At 34.5% G+C, this 21,248-nt stretch overlaps 1 protein-coding gene across 1 annotated transcript in view; it reads right to left on the bottom strand.

Moving 5' to 3' along the window:
* The window catches only part of LOC148942931 (papilin-like), a 126,734-nt gene that overhangs the window by 82,180 nt on the left and 23,306 nt on the right, over nt 1-21,248 (bottom strand). Inside the window, exons 2-3 of the mRNA XM_089102401.1 lie at nt 13,658-13,904; nt 1,572-1,608 (exon numbers count right to left, since the gene is read on the bottom strand). Coding sequence (XP_088958527.1) covers nt 1,572-1,608; nt 13,658-13,904 — 284 coding nt within the window. The remainder of the gene's footprint in view (nt 1-1,571; nt 1,609-13,657; nt 13,905-21,248) is intronic.

The raw sequence follows: 21,248 nt of genomic DNA, 5'->3' as shown, positions 1-21,248 counted from the left end.
ATATTAAATATCTAATAAAAATATACATATAACATAGATTTCAACCGAGTCTAAGCGAATTTTTTTCAAATACTGACAGACATAAACTGGTTATTGTCTGATCTGTAGATCATAATTTTCGACAGTGTACAATATAATACACAAGTACCGATTTTTCTTAGGGTTGTTCAAAATATGAGATATTTAGGGCATTTTTGTCACATTTTTGTCAGTGGTGTCACTTTGAACCATGAAAATAAATGAGTGGAACTAATTAGGTGAATTTGACAAGGCATACGTCCGTAAAAGTTCAAACATTAACAATCAGTTGACTTCCAAAAGACAAGTAAACCTTCTAATAAAAGCTATACTATCATAAGCTATTTGATGTCATATTTTTTTAGCTAATTTCTTGCTGAATTTTTGCCAATGTTTTTTTTTTTAATTTGGTATCTGCTAATAACAAAAATGCATGACTGTATACGAAGGTCCTTCTCAGAGGCGGTTTTAGGGACGACAGAGGGGGCACTTGTCCCGGGCATAGAAATTTAAGGGGTGAAAAATTTCAAATAAATAATGTAAAGGTTATAATCATTTTGTAACTTGGTAATTTTACAACTGCGTAGAGGGAGCAGTTGGCAGTAGGTGAAAATAAAAGTAAGTAGATTGAATTTAATTAAATTTAAGTTTGTGTGATATTTTGTATTCAAATTTTGTTAATAAATAAAAAATTTTGTCAAAATCTGGCCTGAAAATTTTTCGAAGACATGGGGCTAATCAAGATTTTTCCCCGGGCACAAGAGAGGCCAGAACCGCAAATCCTCTTTTTCATTAAAAGTTGAATTTCCCATTTCCCCTAATTATTCTAAGATACATATGGTTGTGTTAGTTTCCAGTTGCCCAATTCAAACAAGTTTTTCTCAGCTGAAAGTAAGGAGCAACATTAAAACTTTTAACGAACAGATATTATTACGTGCATGAGGGGTTTGTCCCCTCTTCAGTATATCGGTCTTTACGCTATAGCTTAATTAGAACAATTGTTTTTTTTTTTAAAGTTCTTCAAAAAACTTTAGAGTTTTTTAGGTGTTTGGTATTAATCTGACTGGTATTAATTTGGTATTAATCTGGTATTAATCTACAAAAGATGCATTTGGCAAGGTGAAGTTGGCCGTATAAAACCCAGGGAAGGTGTGATTTTAATTCTGTAGCTATTTGATTACTAAGAAAAATTCGCTAGGCATAAAAAACCTTTACGGATGAAAATAGAGGGTGGGGGGGATCATTACCAAGTACAAAATTTTAAACGGGGACAAGTGCACTTTGTAATCTGTCATTAATTTATCTATGATCAAAGATTGACAGAGGACAGATACAGTTAATCTTTGGAGGGGGGAGGTGAACAAAAATTTGACCCCTCTATCGATATTTTTAACCCTGTTGACCCTATAAATAGTGATATTTTCAACCTTCTGGTGGGGGGGGGGGCACACATCTCTAAAACCACCCCCTGGATTCACTTCTGCATATTAGGCATAGCATTTCAATATAAAATATTAGGGACAGTTAAAAAAACATGAATGAATGAAAATTACCTTCTTAGTTCTTTGTTTCTATTTCTTTGCACTGGACCTGAAAATAAAATATTTCGTTGGTATTTACACATAAAAAAAACTTGATAATAAGAAAATCTAGATGACAAATGACAAAAGAAGAGCGTTGACTCAGTAAAGAGCAAAACATTTGCTATGTATTATTATATTTTTTTCGTCTACTTCATGTTGAATGGTTATTCATTTTTTTTTTTCAATTCAATAAATCAGTTTATTCAACCAATAAATATACGACAAAAACACTTCAACATAGAATCCCCCGTAAGGCTCTGTGGCCGGGAAAAAAATAGCGGAAAAACAGAAATGATACAAATACTAAAAAAGAGAAGAAAAGTATTTTCAATATAATGCATTTCAACCTTTCAAACACTCGACACACACACACACAAAACAAAACAAAGAAAAAAAAATATTTAAAAGACCCAAATAAAAAGGGATTTTAAGAGACCCCCCCCTCCCCAAAAAAAGAAGATGTAGGACTAGATGAATTAAACAAAATCTTTAAAACTTGCAAAGGGGGTTTTTCGACTAGAAATTAAAGGTCTAACATATGTTTAGCAGCAGAAAATATATACAAAGTTTCTTATTTCCATAATGTTTTATTTCCAAGTCTTTCGCTCTAATATTGGAAGTCAGCCCGTTTGGTTTATAACACAGGTGTTAAAGAGTAAAATCTTCATTTACACTTCGTCACCTTACTAGGCTGGCAATTTTCCAGGGTCACGCACAGTTAAGTAATTAAAAAGAGTGATTTGTTTGCTTTGATTCACACCAATCTCGTGTGTTAACTTTTGAAACTCTGTACGCAAGGAGAAGTGAGAAATTATATCTAGATCAGATGGTAAAAATTGCACTCCATTAACATAAAAGTGATTGAAAATTAAAATTATGAATATTTTCATTCCTTCGAACCTTACCCCCAAAATGCAGAAGCGGAGGTCGCAGATCTATAGTTCTTCAAACAAGGTTAATTTCTGGTGACACCATTCATATAACTCTTCTCGGTGCTATCATATTTAGCAAAAAACACGTATGCTAATAAACGAATTTTTAAGCGAACAATAATTTTAATGAAACTATCTTTATTATCTAATTAAGATAGGTTTTGTTTCGTTAGTATTCAATAATCTATAATCCTGATATGGCTTTTATATTAAAAATTGGTGTAAGTTGAGTGATTGTCTGTCCTTTTAAGCCTATATAGGGCGTCTCAAGAAGTCGTGGGGAACATCGAATGGGACTAAAAAATAATTTTTCTTTTGGGTAGTAATTTAGGTCGTTCCTAAGCGAGGGTTGGCTTTCTTATTCAGGACTAAGCTTGGTTCAACTTTTTATATTTAAAAGGAGAAAAAAAGCTAAAAAATCCATCAAAACTCAAAACATGTTACACTAAGAACAATAGCCTATATTTTCGCGAAACAGTATTAACACCAAGCTGTCTGAAAATAACACATCTGCACACGGCTTTTCTCCACCCCAATATAGTGTGAGTTCTAATCTTGACCCCCCCCCCCCCCTGAGGTTCCAATTTCCTTCAAATTTCATCCCATTCGAGCAGGGAAGGGTGAGAGACTTACAAAAAGGCAAAACTGCCTTTTTATTTATTTATATTTATTTTATTTTATATTATTTATATTTAATAGGTAAATTACGGAGAAAGCAATGAAATATACAGGAAATTATGGAAAATAAGAAAAGCTTGAGATTTTTAGGCTAAAGACCTAAAACCTATCCCTTCTGCTAGGCAAGCACGCAGGTGTGTGTTTCAGTAAAACACATGTACGTGTCAAACAGTTCGTGGTAACGAACTGTAAGTAAGGAGCGACCCGGCTCAATGGTAACCGAAACTCTAAAAAACGGAATTTTGGTACCAATAGATAATTCAAAAGAATCAGATTTTAATTCTGATTTCTAATATATAAGTTTCATCAAGTTTAATCTTACCCATCAAAAGTTACGCGCCTGAGAAAATTTGGCTGATTTTCGAAGAAAAGGAGAAAGACCCCCTAAAAGTTATAGAACCTTAATGAAAATCACACCATCATATTCAGCGTATCAGAGAACCCTACTGTAGAGGTTTCAAACTCCTATCTACAAAAACGTAGAATTTTGCATTTTTTTGCCAGAAGAAAGATTACGGATGTGTGTTTATTTGTTTGTTTGTTTTTTTTTCTTTTCCCCAGGGGTAATCGTATTGACCCAGTGGTCCTAGAATATCGTAGGAGGGCTCATTGGAACGGAAATTAAAAGTTTTAGTGCCCTTTTTAAGTGACCAAAAACAAATGGAGGGCAACTAGGCCCCCTCCCACGCTAATTTTTTTCTCAAAGCCACCCAATTAAAATTTTGAGATAGCCATTTTGTTCAGCATAGTCGAAAATCTAATAAATATGTCTTTTACGATGACTTAATCCCCCACAGTTCCCAGGGGAAGGGCTGCAAGTTATGAAGTTTGCCCATTGCTTACATATTGTATTGGTTATTGGGAAGTATACAGACATTTTCAGGAAGAATTTTTTTCTGGTGGGGGGTGGGGCTGGAGGAGGGGCTATTCGGGAGAATCTTTCCGTCGAGGATGATTCTTTGGGGAAAGGGACATTTCTATGAAGGGAGCGCCGGATTTCCAAGCATTATTTAAAAAACGATCAGAAATTAAATTTAAAAAAACACAAGTTTTTTCAACTGAAAGTAAGAAGCCACATTAGAACTTAAAATGAACAGAAATTAATACGTATACGAGGGGATTCTCCCCCAAGTCAATAACTCGCTCTTAACCTTCCAGTTTTTTTTAGTTGTGTCAATAGAGCTATCTATTCTAATTAAACGGCCTTTGTGATTCAGGAGTGTGCGATTTAAAATTTGTTTTAACTTTTCGCGCAAAGCGCGTGATATTGAATAAAGGGAGATCCCCCTCATATACGCAATAACATATACGTAATTAAAAAACAAAAAAAAAAAGCGATATGGCTCAATAGTAATCAAAACTTTTAAAAACGGAATTTTGATGTCAATAAATTTATCAAAAGAATGTGTTTATAATGCTGATTCTAAATATATAAATTTTATTAAGTTTAGTATTACTCATCAAAGGCTACGAGCCTGAGAAAATTTACCCAATTTTTTAAAGAGGGGGGAAACATCCCCTACAAGTGAAGGAATTTTAATGAAAATCACACCGTCAGATTCAGCGTATCAGAAAACCCTATTACATAGGTTTCAAGCTCATATCTGCAAAAATCTGCAACTTTGTATTTTTGCCAGAAGAAAAATATACGAATATAGAAGTTAGTTACGTAAGTTAATTTGTTAAGACAGCCATTTAGCAAAAGAAAAGTAAAATTTTTATGCCAATTTTGTTTACTTATTCAATGACGGTGAGCCAAAATAAAAGCTGCATTAACTAAAAAACGATCAGAAATTAAATAAAAAACAAGTTTTTTAAACTGAAAGTAAGGAGCGACATTAAAACTTAAAACGAACAGAAATTATTCTGTATATGAACGCCTCGCTCTCCTCAACGCCTCGCTCTTTACGCTAAAATTTGACTCTGTCTCACAACTTTATTTTTTAAAACAATAAAAAACTTTAGCATAAAGAGCGAGGCGTTGAGGAGGGGACAGCCCCTTTCATATACGGAATAATTTCTGTTCGTTTTAAGTCTTAATGTCGCTCCTTACTTTCAGTTTAAAAAACTTGTTTTTTTTATTTAATTACAGTAAAACATGGGTAAAGCACATCAGTAAAACACAAGTATGTGTTTCAAAACTAATATGATTATATAAAATCATATAAAAATACATGCGATATGCCAAAAAAAAATGCCAAAAAATAATATGATTATATAAAAATCAAATAAAAATTATATAAAAAATGATATAAAAATATCTGTGATATGCCAAAAAACATGCCACAAAATAACATGATAATATAAAAATTATATAAAAATCATATAAAAATAAATGGGATTATATTAAAATTACAGGAAACTAAGGGAAAATCGTATAAGTAATGATCTTTTTATGAAAACCAGTATTTCACTCCCCTCCCTTTTGGACATCAGTGGCGGTCCGGCCTCTCATACGCCTAGGGCGAAACCTTGATTCGTTCCCCACCCTATCTCCAAAAAGTTTGTGGGCCAAATTTTAACAATCTTTATTTATTAACAAAACTTTCATTCAATAATAAAAATTTTCCTTTATTCAAATCTGACTTTTCTTACTTTATATGGGAAAAGATATGAAAAAATGAAAATTTTAGATTCAATTTGCTTATAATTACTGCCAACAGCACCCTCTACTTTATTGCAATAAAAGTAAAGTTTCAAAAGTTACAAAATGATTATAAATATTAGATTTATTTATTTGAAGCATTATGCCCGTAAAATTTCTGCGCCCAGGGCAAGTGCCCCTCTCCCCCCAAAATTGTTTCATAAGAAATATCCAGAAACGGAACCTTTTGATATTGTCCTTTCAATCATAACCGTTCTGATTTCCTAAAATTTTGTGTCTTTTGTGACAGATACAAAAAGAGAGGAGAATAATCTCGTAGAAAACAAAAGCGCCATTTAAAAGACATTTAGTGAGTTTGTTAAATCAGTGTCAAATATCAGTTAATTAATTGATTTGTTTAACCAATACGATTCACACTGATATGGTTTTAGTATTAGCGTCTGTTTATTTTCACAATTGTCAAGATCTGTTGTTCATAAATCAAACGCAAAATTCCCCTCGACAATTTGCGAAAGATCTAAGTATCGAGTTCCTGACAATAGTGTCAAATCTGTTTACTTTCTTGAGAAATACTCCCCACGTTCCAGCCGGTGGAAATATTTTAAAATGTTCTGATAGATATTCCTAGCTTTCTCCATAACCAGCTACCCAACTCAACTTGATTTCATAATGATAGCTTGTAAGTATTAATAATAAAAACATGGAGCCTAAGCTCCTAGAGTTTAAAAGAAACAGCACAAAACTGATAAATATGGGTAGCAAGGCACACATACAGTATTTTTTTTGGGGGGGGGAATAATAAAAAATTATTTCATATTTTTAATAAGAAGTGCCCCAAAATTCGAGAGAATTGGGATTTTTTGGGGAAAGGGGACAGGGTTCTGAGCCCCCTCACCTGCGTACGTTCTTGTGAGCATCCTTTTCGTCCCTGTGTGCCAAAATTAGAAAAAATCAAAGCCTGTCCCTCTTTGGGATTTTTCGGGGATTTAGAGATTTCAGTCTTGAGCTTGGGATCGTGGAAAACTATGTAAACTAAACAAGTATCATTCAAGACCCCCAATAGGTTATATGTATTACTATCACTTAATACCTTGGGATTTTTTTTTGTCAAGCTTGAGATTTTTTGCAAGTGGATTTTGGGAAATCATTAAATTCTCAGTGGCAGCTCAAAACCAAAGCATAAAAAAAGACTAAATGCGGAATAGAATCGTTGAGCTACGCGAGAGAATTTTTTCAGGGAAAGCACAGTAAATTATTTTTAGATTTAAATAAGAAATGCGCGTAATTTTAGAGATTTATGGGATTCCGGAGGGCGGGCTTAACATCCTTGCGTACATACCTGCCTCCAGTCACAGAGACCCTAAACGAGGGAGTTTGGCCAATTTAAAACACTGTTTTCCAGTAATTTTTATAAATGTAACGTTTTTTAGACTAGCCAAAATACACCACTCTCCCATAAAATCATTTGATGGTACCTAGAACTTTTCTTGGAGCCATTTCCCTATGCACAGATACCAAAATTGTATTTTTCAAATCAAATACGTAGGCTTTTACAATTAATGCAAATTTAGTTTGTTATTTTTATGTCCCATGTTTTTGGCCATGATTCTTATAGCCGTCTTATACACATAAACCAGCAAGTATTGGGGGGGGGGGGGCTCTAAAATTTTACTAAGATCAACATAAAAAAATTACTTCAAGTGAATGAACGAGGCACTTTGGCTTGGAAATACGGTTTTATCGACTCATTGGATCCGTCCATCTTTGGAAACCTATTAAGACATTCAACAAGTGGGCTTTGAGCAGGACTGTTATCCTAAGAGTATTTTCAAGATCTTAGGATTTCAGTACTAAGCTTGGGATCTGGAAAAAATATATAGAAACATCACCATTAAAAATATATTTGAGTCTATGTTATTATTATGTAATATCTTTAGTTTTCCCCAAGCCTTCAGATTTTTTAGCTAGTGAATCTTTTGATATTGGTAAATTCTCAGTGAAATTTCTGGTAGGAACATCTCATATACCATGTGTTTTGTAATTTGTTCTGTTGTGATTTCTTTATTTTTCATAAATTTTTGTGTGTATATGGCTTTTGGGCTTTTGAAATAAACGATCTATCTATCTATCTATCTATGCCATGTTGAAATTCAACTGTGCTCACCTCTGTGGGAATATATTGAACGAGTGATGGAATTTCAGCACTGGTTTCGTCTTATGAGCTGGTTTTTACACGCCTTTTTTATCTGCCAGGTTTTTGTTTTATTTTTGTTTAAACTATTTTTAGTTTTTTTTACCTTATTTGATGTTTTTTATTCTATTACTGCCAAGTAATAATTGATTTTGTTTATTGACTATGCATACATCAATTAATATAGAAAAAAATGAGTTTATTTGTTATATCAATACATAGCCAAGCTCTACTAGGCAGATCTAAAGCTTTCTAAAAAAAACGCAACTTACGCAAGGCTGGGGGATTTTTCCCTTTTTTAAATTTCTAACAATGCTATAGAATAACTTAATATATCTTGGCTATGAAAGTACCATAATTACTTGGCAAATCTAAAAAATGACTCGTAAAATATCAGTGCGAGTCATGATGCTGTACACTAAATTTGTCGTCCGGACCTCGGTCACCACAAATCCTACCGTATTCCCTGAAATAAATAAGCATTGAACCGTAGGGATTTGAAGCTTAATGGATGCATTGGAACAGTTGCACATCGCATGCAATATTATGAGTGTGTGGGGGAGGGCCATGGGGGAATTTTTTACCTCCCTACATTTTGAAAAAAACCTGGTGTTTCGTATTTTCATTGAAAAACAGCTTTTATGGTATTTTCATTAAAAAATCGAAAAAACTACAGAATCACCCTTCCCTGGATTTTCGAAAATACATTTTTGCCCCCTCCCCTTACATTTTTGGGAACCGACGCCACTGGTAACAGTGCTTTGTTTTTATAAGTAACTCACCGTGGTTGCTGAAAACTCATATTTATACAAAAGAAGTCAATACATATTAAAACTAATGGAATAGAAGATTCTCATCATAACACAACTATGTCTATATAAAAGCTCGGCAGATTGGTAGCATGCCTAGTGGAACGCTTCAACGCTGCAAATAATACACAAACGGAGACAAAAGCCTCCTTATACTTACACCAAAACTATACTAAAATTACACAAACACTTACACCGAAAACTATATAAAAAACTTGGCAGACAGCGCAAGTGCCTAGTGGCATACTTAATCGCTGCAAATAATACACAAACAGAGACAAAAGCTAATCTTAAAAATCCAATCTTATTAACCTTCAAGTTTTCCATGTGGATAAACGTTAGTTTATTTGCCTTTTGGGTCCTTTTCGTTATCCCATTTGGGATAACATTTAGGAAAAAGCAGCTGTTTTCATTTATCTCTAAGACCTTGGAAAGATTTTTAATAACGAAGAAAAAAGAGAAACACAGTTTAATGATTCTTTTGTTCTAATGAATAGTTTGAGCAGATATATCATCAGAGTATTGGGGCTCGGATCCCCACCCCTCCTCCCCGAAGTTTTGGAAATTGGAAAGAAATCTTCTTCTCATAGTATATCGCCATGCAAATACCTTATCAGAGGTTCGAACCTCGCCAGAGATTTAGAGGTTTGGAACGAACCTAATCAGAGCTTCGTTCCGTAGCAGCCTTGTAAAACCAGGTACACAGCGCTCAATATTTCGGGAGCAAGGGACCAACTAAATAAAAGAGCAAGAGAGAGGGAGAAAGAGAGGAAAACTGTGTCTATGAGAGAGAAGCAGGGAGGAGGGGGTTTGCAGAGATGCCAATTCCCCATCCTAAAACAATTTAACATAAAATGTTCCTCAGAGTTGATTTCCTGTTCAACAAACATGTGTTTTCCAGAGTACAACAGTTTAAAATGCTGGTTATCAGAGGCAACGCTATAGCGTTGCCTATAGTAAAGGCCATATGGCTCCATTGTTTCATTATTTTTTTTTCCATAGGCACTTTATATGGAAGGGGTGATCGTATAAACTTTGGAGAGGGCTCATTCAATTGGAAACTGGAAGTTCTAATGCCCTTTTTAAGAGTCAAAAGTGATCGGAGGGCATCTAGCCCCCCCCCACACCCTCTTTTCCCCAAATGCAACCGATAAAAATTTTGAGATAGCCAGTTTGTTTGAAATAGTCCAACGATCAGATAATAAAAACTTTTGAGTCAACGTAGCCTTCCTCCCAGAGCCTGGGGGAGGCGTTGTAACTTATGGCCCAGGTGTATAGGGTTTTTATGGAAGAGGTGGTCATATAAACTTCGGAAGGGACTCAAATGATTAGAAACTGACAGTTCTAATTCCCTTTTTAAGAGTCAAAAGTGATCCAATGGCAACTAGCCCCCAACCCTCTTTTCCTCAAATGTGTTTGTTGGAATTTTTATATAGCCATTTTGTTCAAAATAGACTAAAGATCATGTAACAAATTCCAGTGACAAAACAGCCCCCATAACCCGGGGGAAGTGCTGTAAATTATGTCCCGGGGGCATATCAGGTTTTTATGGAAGGGATGCTCGTATAAACTTCGGGCTCATTTGATTGTAAATAGGAACCTTTAGTGCCCTTTCTAAGAGTAAAAGTGATTGGAGGGCTAGAAGCCTCCCCCTAAAGGCCCTATTCCCCGAATGCATCCGATCAAAATTTTGAGGTAGCCATTTTGTTCAATATAGTTTAAAGATCAAATAACAAAAACTCAGGGGTTGACGAACCCCCTCCCCCCCCCCATATCCCAGGGACAAGTGTTGTAGGTTATGCCCGGGGGCATATAAGGTTTTATGTAAGGGGTGGTCTTATAAACATCTGAGGTGAAAATTGAAAGTTCTAGTTATATTTTTAAGAGTCATCAAAAGTGATCGGAGGGACTCTACCCCCCCCCCACAACTTCTTTTCCTCAAACGCATCCGATCAAAATTTTGAGATAGCAATTTTAATTGATATAGTCCAATTCGGCCGATCGATTTTTTTATGTAGCCATTTTGTTCAAAATAGACCTAAGATCACGTAACAACCAGGTCCAACTTGTTACAACCACGTAAGAAGTCCAGGGATAAAACAACACCCCAGAGTCCGGAGGTAAGTGTCGTAAGTTATGCCCCGGGGACATATAAGGGTTCTTATGGAAGGTATGGTCATATAAACTTCGGGGGCGGGGGCTCATTCAACTGTAAGTCGGAATTGCTAGTGCCCTTTTTAAGAGTCAAAAGTGATCGAAGGGCAACTAGCACCCCCGCACCCCCAAGGTCCTTTTTTCCCCAAATGCATCTAATCAAAATTTTGAGATAACCATTTTGTTCAAAATAATATAAAGATCAAATAACAAAAACTCCAGTGTCGAGACGGTAATTAAGATCAGAAGAAATAGAAATCTACAATAACTCACACTCAAGACGACCAGAAATTACAATTAAAGAATAAATAAAACCCAAAACGAATAGAAAATAAATAAACAATAATAACAAAAAACATGCAACATTTAATAATATAAATGAATAAATAAATCTTAAAACGAGTAAAGCATAAATTGAATATGCAAATCAAGCTTAAAACGAACAAAAATATTTTGCTATTGAAGTATAAATAAAGCCAAAAACGAACAGAATTAAATAAACAATAATAGCAAACAAACATACAATAGGTACTAATAATAAATGAGTCTATACGGATGGTCGTATAAACTTTGGAGGGGGCTCATTCGATCGTAAATCAGAGTTACTAGTGCCGTTTTTAAGAGTCAAAAGCAATCGGAGGGCAACTACCACCCCCGCATTTTAAAATTCAACTTAAATAAAATTTTTAAATTCAAACTCAAAACGTCCAGAAATTATTATTAAAGAATAAATGAAACTCAAGACGAATAGAAAATATATAAACAATCATAATAAAAAAACGTGCAACAGGTAATAGGCTAATATAAATGAATAAATAAATCTTAAAACGAGTAAAGCATAAATTGAATATGCAAATCAAGCTTAAAACGAACAAAAATATTTTGCTATTGAAGTATAAATAAAGCCAAAAACGAACAGAATTAAATAAACAATAATAGCAAACAAACATACAAGATGCTAAAATAAATGAGTCTATATGGATGGTCGTATAAACTTCAGAGGGGGCTCATTCGATCGTAAATTGGGATTTCTAGTGTCCTTTTTAAGAGTCAAAAGCGATCGGAGGGCAACTAGCACCCCCGCACCTCCAAGGTCCTTTTTTCCCCAAATGCATCTGATCAAAATTTTGAGATAGCCATTTTATTCAAAATAGTTTAAAGATCAAATAACGAAAATTCCGGTGTCGACACGATACTTGAGATCAGAAAAAATAGAAACCTACAACTCAAACTCAAAACGACAAAAAATTAATATGAATAAATGAAACCCAAAACGAACAGAAATAAAATAAAATATCATAGCAAAAAAAACATGCAAGAGGTACTAATATAAATGAATAAATAAATCCTAAAACGAGTAAAGCTTAAACTGAATATGCAAATCAAGCTTAAAACGAACAAAAATATTTGGCTATTGAAGTATAAATAAAACCCAAAACGAACAGAAATTAAATAAACAATCATAGTAAACAAAGATACAATAGGTACTAATATAAATGAATAAACAAATCTTAAAACGAGTAAAACTTAAATTGAAAATGCAAATCAAGCTTAAAAGGAACAAAAATCACTACAAATAAGAGTTTGGGTTTTGCCTCCTTCTCTCACTGTAAAAGTCTAAAACTTACTGTGTGATTGGCGCTTTACTGAAAACGAATTATAAGAAAAATATTTCTTTTGTACTTATTACAACATTGAAAATAAACATAAAATTACAGTAAAATTAAATTTTGAACTGATGAGCTTTCAGCAATTAATGTCATTATATATCAAACATTCAGTTAACTTTTATTATTTATTTCCAAGACTATTCAAGACAAAAAAAAATTTCACAACAAACAAGACTTTGGAACTGCCCCCTTCCATAACTGTAAAAGTCTAAAGCCTACTGCGTCAATAATGCTTCACTGAAAACGAATTATATTACAAATATTTTCTTTTCCAGTTATTACAGCATTGAAAATGAAAATAAAAATTACAGTGCAATAAAATCTGGAAATGCTGATTTTCAAGAATTTATACTCTTGTATATGAATTATTCAGCTTGGTCTTATTTGTACTTTACAGGACTGTTCAAGCCACACATAGTTTTCAGTAAAGGGCCAATGACGCAGTAATTTTAAGAATTTTATAGTGAGAGAAGGAGGTAAAACCCAAACTCTTGTCTGTAGTGATTTTTGTTCGTTTTAAGCTTGATTGACATATTCAGTTTAAGTTTTACTGATTTTAAGATGTATTTATTCATTTATATTAGTAGCCTACCTATTGTATGTTTGTTTGCTATGATTGTTTATTTAATTTCTGTTCGTTTTGGGTTTTATTTATACTTCAATAGCAAAATATTTTTGTTCGTTATAAGCTTGATTTGCATGTTTAATTTATACTTTACTCGCTTTAAGATTTATTTATTCATTCATATTAGTACCTGTTGCATGTTTTTTTGTATGATTGTTTATTTATTTTCTATTCGTTTTGTGATTCATTTATTCTTTAACAGCAATTTCTGGTCGTTTTGAGAGTGTGTTATTGTAGGTTTCTATTTCTTTTGATTTTTTTACTTTTCCTTAAAAAACTTCTTTTTGGAAAGTTTTTTTTTTAATTAATTATTATGAAAACCTCAAAACCTATCAATAATTGTAACGAGACGAAGAAATGAACGGTACCTGGAACAAAATCAAGCTATTTACCTTGAGATACACGAGTGTCTCTACTAGAAACCTGAGTGGGGAATATTTCCGGCTGAATTCCGAAATTCTGCTGCAAAGAGCCTCCACTTCCTAGACCTGTTATTTTGACAGTGTTGTCAAACGGCTGCCGCACGGGTAGTAAATCAAGATCTCGGCTTCGGCCACTTGGTCGACCTGAATTAAAGTCTGGAGAGACGGCAACCATGTATTCGTACTTTATCCCAGTATTTAGGTTCTGAGTGAACAACTATAAAAAAAAGAACCCATTAATATAAAAATAAGTGAGATACGGTTGATTGGGTGATAAAAAATGGTCATAAAAGGTAAATTGTATAACAACAGAGGAAAATTTTTGATATTCCTATTTTCCTGGAAGCAAAAAACACATACAAAAAAAGTTTTCAACAGACTTGTAACCAAAGTTGAACGTACAACTTTAAAATATGTACTAACGTTAAAATATACACTTCCTGTTTGACTCAGAAATAAATATCCATTTAAATTAGTATAGAAAAAGTTTAAACGATTGAAGATGAAGATTCAAAAAAGTGTCAAAATAAAAAGGTTCTTGGACAGGAATATGCCCTATACATGCATATGGAAAGTCTCATGTTTTAAGTAAGTAAAAACAAACTTTTTCTCACGGCAGTAAAGAGAAAAGTTGAAACTTGAAACAAACAAATATTGTTTCTTCACCAGTTATACAAGATCTGAAGAACTAGCTATAATAAACTGTCTCGTGATTTTTCCAACGTCTGTAAAATTCTAAAAAAAAAGCACAAAACTGACCCAAATAAACAGGATGTTCTCTTAGACGCATTGCATTCAATAAGTAGCCTTAAAAAATTAAATATTAATTTATAGGGCTATATCGATTTCGAAAATTTTTAGTATACAATTATAATTATCTAGCACAGTTTTCAGTAAAGTGCTAGTGCTAGTACAATGGAATGGATCTAAAAGGAATTATTCAATGACGACTATAAGGGTCTTTTTAAATTAGTAAGACTGAATTAGTTGTCGGAGATCTTTCATGACGAGAAATGTTTACCAGAAAGAAGCATTGAATTATCAACATTGAAATCCCTCAGAAGGCTAGAGGATCATTCAGTTTCAAATACGTTTAAAAGGAATAGATTTAAAATGATGAACATATTGATTAAATTTTAATGCACTTTAAAAACGATTTGAATATTAGAAATTATTTTCGAATTCCATGATCATTATTGAATATTTGTTGAGAAACGAAAACATTGGATTCCCATACCCGAATTGAATTTTCAAACACAAAATGTTGGATTTTAAGATCCTTATTGGATTTCCATCTTGTTTGTTGGATTTCCTGTTCTTTAATTGGATTTCCATGACGTAGCGTTGCTCAATTTATTAGGCCTTAATTAATTTATTTATTTTATTAGGTGGAAGTTATACACAGTTTGTAAAATATGAGCTTGGTGTTTTATTTAGGACATTCGTATAGCCTACTTCAATATTGATAAGTTTAGTGACTCAAATTATAACACTATGGAACGCCCCCTTACATATTCCTGACTGTGACTCGAAAGAGGTGCAATGTGCCCTTGAGTATAAATTCGCGGTTGAAGTGTTTAAGGGGAAACAGGGCCAAACATGGTAGGGTCCTCTAATCATACAAATTGAAAATCCTTGTATGACTCTGATTTTAACATGGTGTAACTTGTCTGGATTTCTATTAAAATGTATCAGTGAGGCCTTTGTTTTAATAGACTATGTGCACAATTTGGAACCTTTGGCCCAAGAATTGCATGATTCATATCACCACCAGAGATTTTTACACTTTCGATCGGTACAACTAAATACCTATTCTGAAATTTTGATCCAATGTCATATTAGGCCTGCGGGGAGGACTAAGGGACACAAAGCGTCTATTGGCCCTCCAATAGACGCTAAAATACAAACATATTTAATTTTGGCTCTACTCCAATGCCGGATGTACCGAGCGCGGTATCAAGTAAGACACCTCCCCCTCCCGAAGGTTGGAATCTCAGCTAAAAAGCACCTCTTTTTAGTTACATAATGGCTTCAAAAGAGTTCTCCGCAGTTGCCACGCCCCATGCTGACTGAAATTATGGGTGCGGTCCTGATTCTAAATATCGGTATACAAATAACCAACATTATCAACTTTTCAAACAATAAGTTTTCTAGAACCAGAGTTTGTATAAAATCTTGCCTGATGCAACGTAATACAAATCAAAGTACGGGGTATTACCAACATAGACCATAAAAGTCAGATGTGAATGAAACTAAAAACAAGATAAATGACAAATTTCTTACTGGTTTCAATACATATTTATTTTGACATTAATGTTACATGAAAAAAACAACAACAACAAAAAACAGCCACTGAAGACCAGCCATAAAACAGTCCGACATAAGATTGATACATGAAAGGCATGCAAAAGTAAGTAGCAAAGCATTGTCAGCTGTAGTGTCAAACTAGAGAGACATTACCAAGGGATCACTCACTCGCAAAAACACCAGGAGCAGCAATAAACGCTTAGAAGAAGTCTACCACGAACCAATAAACGTTCAAATGGGGATAAGTCCATTTATTAGACAGTGAAAACAGATACAAAAGTCTGAATATTTTGAGCATATTCAGCGATCGTCATCAGCAGATATACTAAAGCATTAAAATAATGACAAAAATATTTGTACGTAACAAAATAATAGCTTCAAATTCACTCAATACTTTTTTCTGAGAGGGTTCAAGAATTGCGTTCCGCCAAATTCTTGAGTTGTAAATTTTCTTCTTTAATATTGCCTAAATGTAAGTTGAATTTCTTCTTCGTCTTCTAATTGCAAAAGAAATGTTGTTGAATTTACAGTTATATACTTGATTGGTCACATCTCCCCATATTTTCGACGTAATACCTTAATATCTGCTGATGACGATCGCTGTATATATGGTCGAAATGTCCAGACTTGTATCTGTTTTCACTATCTGATAAATGCACTTATCCCCATCTGAACATTTACTTGTTCGTCATAGAAAGGCAGTGTGGTCTTGAAAAAAAACCTAATTTAATGTATTACTTCGAGAAAAGAGAAAAAGAAGTCCGCCACGTGTGGCACGAACAGGTGTACCATGTATGGTGGAAAAATGGCGCTCCGAGATGTGCACCAGTAACAATAGAGAGTGGGTACCTCCTCGTTACACAGTGTATTGTAACCAAAACATGTAACTCAATTCAGGTTTTTCATTGAACTAATTTTTTTTATTCCAGGTGGCATATTTATATTTGATGTCTTATTTAATGGTGTATGACAAGGTGTAAATCAAGTGTAAAGATGATGCTTTAAGTTTTGAACATTAGCAGTGACATAAATAAAAAAATGATTAATGCTCTTTCTCGAACGCCTATCTGTCTGAATAAATGTATGATACCTCACAAGACGAACAGATTTTTTAAAAAGTTTGCCAAAATATACTGCACTATACCTGTTAAGCGTTTAAATTCGCATATCAACATTGTATTTAAGCCTGGTGTCCGTAGAGAATGAATTTCAATAGGAATTCGAGTATTATGCACCGAAAATAGCTCTTTATTTGCGCCGGGTTCTCATCGAATTCGATGGAAATTCATTTTCGCCTCATTTATTCTTTGATGATAATATATTATATTCCTGTATTTTTGCAAAACACAATGTCATGGTCGACTTTACCTGTTGTAGAACTGAAAGTACCCCCTTTGTGAAGTAGAACATCTAATTTTAGCCCTTATTTAGCCCTTACTGATCCTGACTATAAAATAGAAAACCGATCTGTAAATACGTCAATACAAAACAATAAAATAAAGAACAATACGATCCTTAATAAATCATTCGGAATATGAACAAGCATATCATAGGCAGCACAATAGCGCTGCCTAAAGAAAGAGCGATGTAGGTACAATGTATTTTTTTTTTCTGACCAAGGCACTTCGTATAGAAGGAAACTTCATAGAAACTTCAAAAGGAGTTAATTTGCCTAGAAACTGAAAGCTCTAGTGCCCTTGTTAAGTGTCTAAAGTGATTGGAGCAACCAGCATAAGTATATTAAACTGACCATGCACGGTCATTTGTGTTTTTTAGAACTTTTAAAACAGCTTATTATAATTAAACGGCCCTTGTGTTTCAGGAGTCATTCTTAAATGATTGGAACAAAAAGTCGAACTTTAGCGTAAAGAGCGATGTATTGCGGAGGTCGCAATCCCCCCTCATTTACGTTATAATTTCAGTTTGTTTTAAGTTTTAATGTTGCTCCTTACTTTCAGTTGAATTTTTTTTTTTACTTAATCGCTAAATGAAGCGCTTGGTACAGGTGACTTAAACTGCCGTTTTTTTTTTCATTCCTCGCGTTCCTAGTCTTAGGACTTCGATATGTGATCAGTCGTGGTCGTATAAGTTTGTCGTGGTCGTTTTTGCGAAATTCTACTCGGCTTTCTTTCAAGGCCGTATCCAGGGGGGGGGGAGGGTTACCCGGTTTGAACCGCCCCCCCCCCCCCAGATTTTTACCAAGTCGAAAATTAGTCTAAAAAATACCCATCTCGAAGATGTTAGACCAAGTCCACGGGAAAAAATCGGGTACCCCCCCCCCGAACAAAAATCCTGGATATGGCCCTGCTATTGTGATCACGCTATACTTTTTGTGTCTGGATTTTACCTTTGGTTTCGAGAAAGTGATCTGAATCTAATCCGTATTCACCTTTTCCGGTGCTGCGAATTTCTTCTTTATTTTCCACGTTCCGGAATAGAAAAACAATTGCTTGGTTTAGTGCTAATGGTATGAATGATTTTATTCAGTGATTAAACCCGTACAGAGTATTTCCCTATCTAATCTACAAAATATAGCACAAAATATCAAAAACTGAAAATCACAAGCAAAATACTAAACACCACAAAGAAACAAGGAAAAAGGAAAAACAATAAGTTGACAACAATTATTAACACTTAATATTAATTAAAAGAAGAAAAAAAAATTATACAATATCTAGTCTCTTTGTTCGGTTCAAGTATTCCAAAACGGCATACCGACCCTCTTTGATGAACCAGATAACATTAATATTAGAGTAAGAAAAACCTTGTTATTTAAATTGCATTTCAGTTCTTTAATTTTCAAAAAATTTACACTCAAAAAGATAATGATATAAAGTCTCCTCGTCACCACAGTCACAATTGGAACAATTACTTTTATTAATTTAACATAAAAATGAATTTAATTTACAGTGACCAGTTACAATTTGGGTCAGATTATGATTAGGAGTAATTTTGTGCTACTGGTATTATGCATACTCTGCGTCGTCATGAAGATGAAATTGCTTCTGATGCGTGCCTAAGGCTCGGCCCTCATCACCGCTTCATACGGTTGCTTAATGCTGTTATTAACAAATTTCACAGAAGTGAAAATTTACTAAAAACCCCATAAAATTTTCATATCATATTTTTGTGCTCAATATTCAGTGCAGACTTAAAAATTCAATATTCAGTGCCTAAGAAAAAAAAATCGCTAAACAAAGTCAACTCAGAAATTACTTATTGCCTGAACCGAATGTAAGATCCGTAATACGTATGCTGGTGCAGTTGGATCACAGCTTAATCTTGGTAAACGCCACCTTGTGAAAGTATATAATGCTGTTTTTCTCCCTTATGTTCTATACATGGTTCATTTCTGGGATATTTCAAACCAATCGGATACAATAGAAATCAGGGGGCTTATTTAAAATATTTAAACTTCCTTATTCGGGTTCCTCCTTGGATTAGGAATGGTAGACTGCGGGAGAGATACTGCTTGCCGGATCCTCTTGATGCTGCAGATAAGCTTTTTTCCAAGCTTACAGATTAAACATCCAACCACCCTTGAAAAGATTTTTTGTTTTAATGCTAGTTTGCTAATTTTTCTTGCTGGGTTATTATCATTTTTATATTGTATTTATTTGTATGATTCATTTAAAGAGGTTTACCACCCTTGGAGTGGCTTCACTACTTTTCCATTTTTAATTCTCTTTTTCCGAAAATTTCTGGTCTATTTTACTGATAGCTTGTCTTTCATTTCGTTAATTTTCTTTTTATTTCCTCTTCCGTTATCAATTTTTTTTACAATCACTTATAAAATATGCGTAAATTTTTTTTACTTGGTTCATAAATTCCTTTTATGACAAAATTTACTTCCACTCAAAAAAGCAGTCAAAAAAGTTAGAGAAAGAAGCACAATGAAGGTCAGAAGGTTTTCATCGCTGTGGAAGATGGTCAGAGATCCCAGAATTCCTACGGTTTTAAAACTCAGGTCCCAGAATTCCCAGAAGTCAGAGGTCCCAGAATTCCTACGGTTTTAAAAAACAGAGGTCCCAGAATTCCTACGGTTTTACCACTCAAAAAAGTTAGAGACTGAAGCACAATGAAGGTCAGAAGGTCTTCATCGCTGTGGAAGAAGGTCAGAGGTCCCAGAATTCCTACGGTTTTATAACATAAGGCTTTCCATGGCAGAGGGCAGATCGGCCGTCCAAAATTAACATACATTACACGAATTCCCAAGATTTTAGAGTTAAATCAAATATGCCTGACTTTCAGTGTTTCCGTATCAGCTAGTGTTAAGGAATACACACACACAAAAAAAGAGAAGATAACAAAGAAAGAACATGAGGCAAATTTGTCCAAAATGGTGGGAAGGAAAAATACAAAATTTCCTGTAGGCGGGAAGAGGGAGGGAGGGGAAGACTAAATAAACCGTCATTTTCAGAAAATCATTTCTTTTTCTAATCCTGCAGGTAGGCTTGTGCCAGTTTTTGTGCTTTATAAAACAATAAGTTCGGTAACAACCAGGGGCACCTTTTCTTTTTGGGTGGGGGGGGGGGGCAAGGGGGACAGTTGCCTCCTGATAATTTGTAGAAAAGATTATTATATAGCCCATGCCCCTTGACTATTAGGATATAGACTTTTCAATAGAAGGATAAGCTCATTGTAGTCCTTATACTATTCAGTCCTACATTGTATACTATTCAGCAATGGCCACAAACATTTCGTAGAGGATAGGACAAATAGCACCAAGAGTTTTGTTTTTAAGTGGATTTAAGTTTGAATCTTTCTTACTTTCCTCTTTTTAAACATTTAGATGTCTTGTTTCCCAGGAGGTCATCATACCCCTACCCAGGGCCGTACCCAGGATCTTTTTTGGAGGAGCTTTTACTCAAATATTTTTTTCGGGGGGGGGGGGGCACAAACATTTCGGGGGGGGGGATTCAACCCCCTCCCCGCTGGGTACGGCCTTGTCCTTACGCTCTTTTTCGTGGCACCCAGATCCGTCACTTGTGTGTGGGGGGAGGGGAGGGGGACGCCCCCCACCAATATTTTCAGCCACTCGGTAAAAAAAAAATAGTCGGTAAAATCGTGGTGCGAAGCGCGACAATTTACCGACGCCGCCAAAATGTTTTGTTCCGTTAAACAAAACCAGGAAAATACTGACATGTGATCTACGGAAATATCGAACTTGGTCGGTAAACGCAGCAGTATTACCGACTCCTGCCACGATTTTACGGATGGTGCCACAATTTTCCATTTGGTTAAATAAAGAGCA

This window comes from Artemia sp. Qi Xiang Cuo, chromosome 16 (assembly GCF_049724085.1).
Source record: "Artemia sp. Qi Xiang Cuo chromosome 16, ASM4972408v1, whole genome shotgun sequence".
In the NCBI taxonomy this organism is placed as follows: Eukaryota; Metazoa; Arthropoda; class Branchiopoda; order Anostraca; family Artemiidae; genus Artemia; species Artemia sp. Qi Xiang Cuo.
This window is presented reverse-complemented; position numbering and strand designations above follow the sequence as displayed.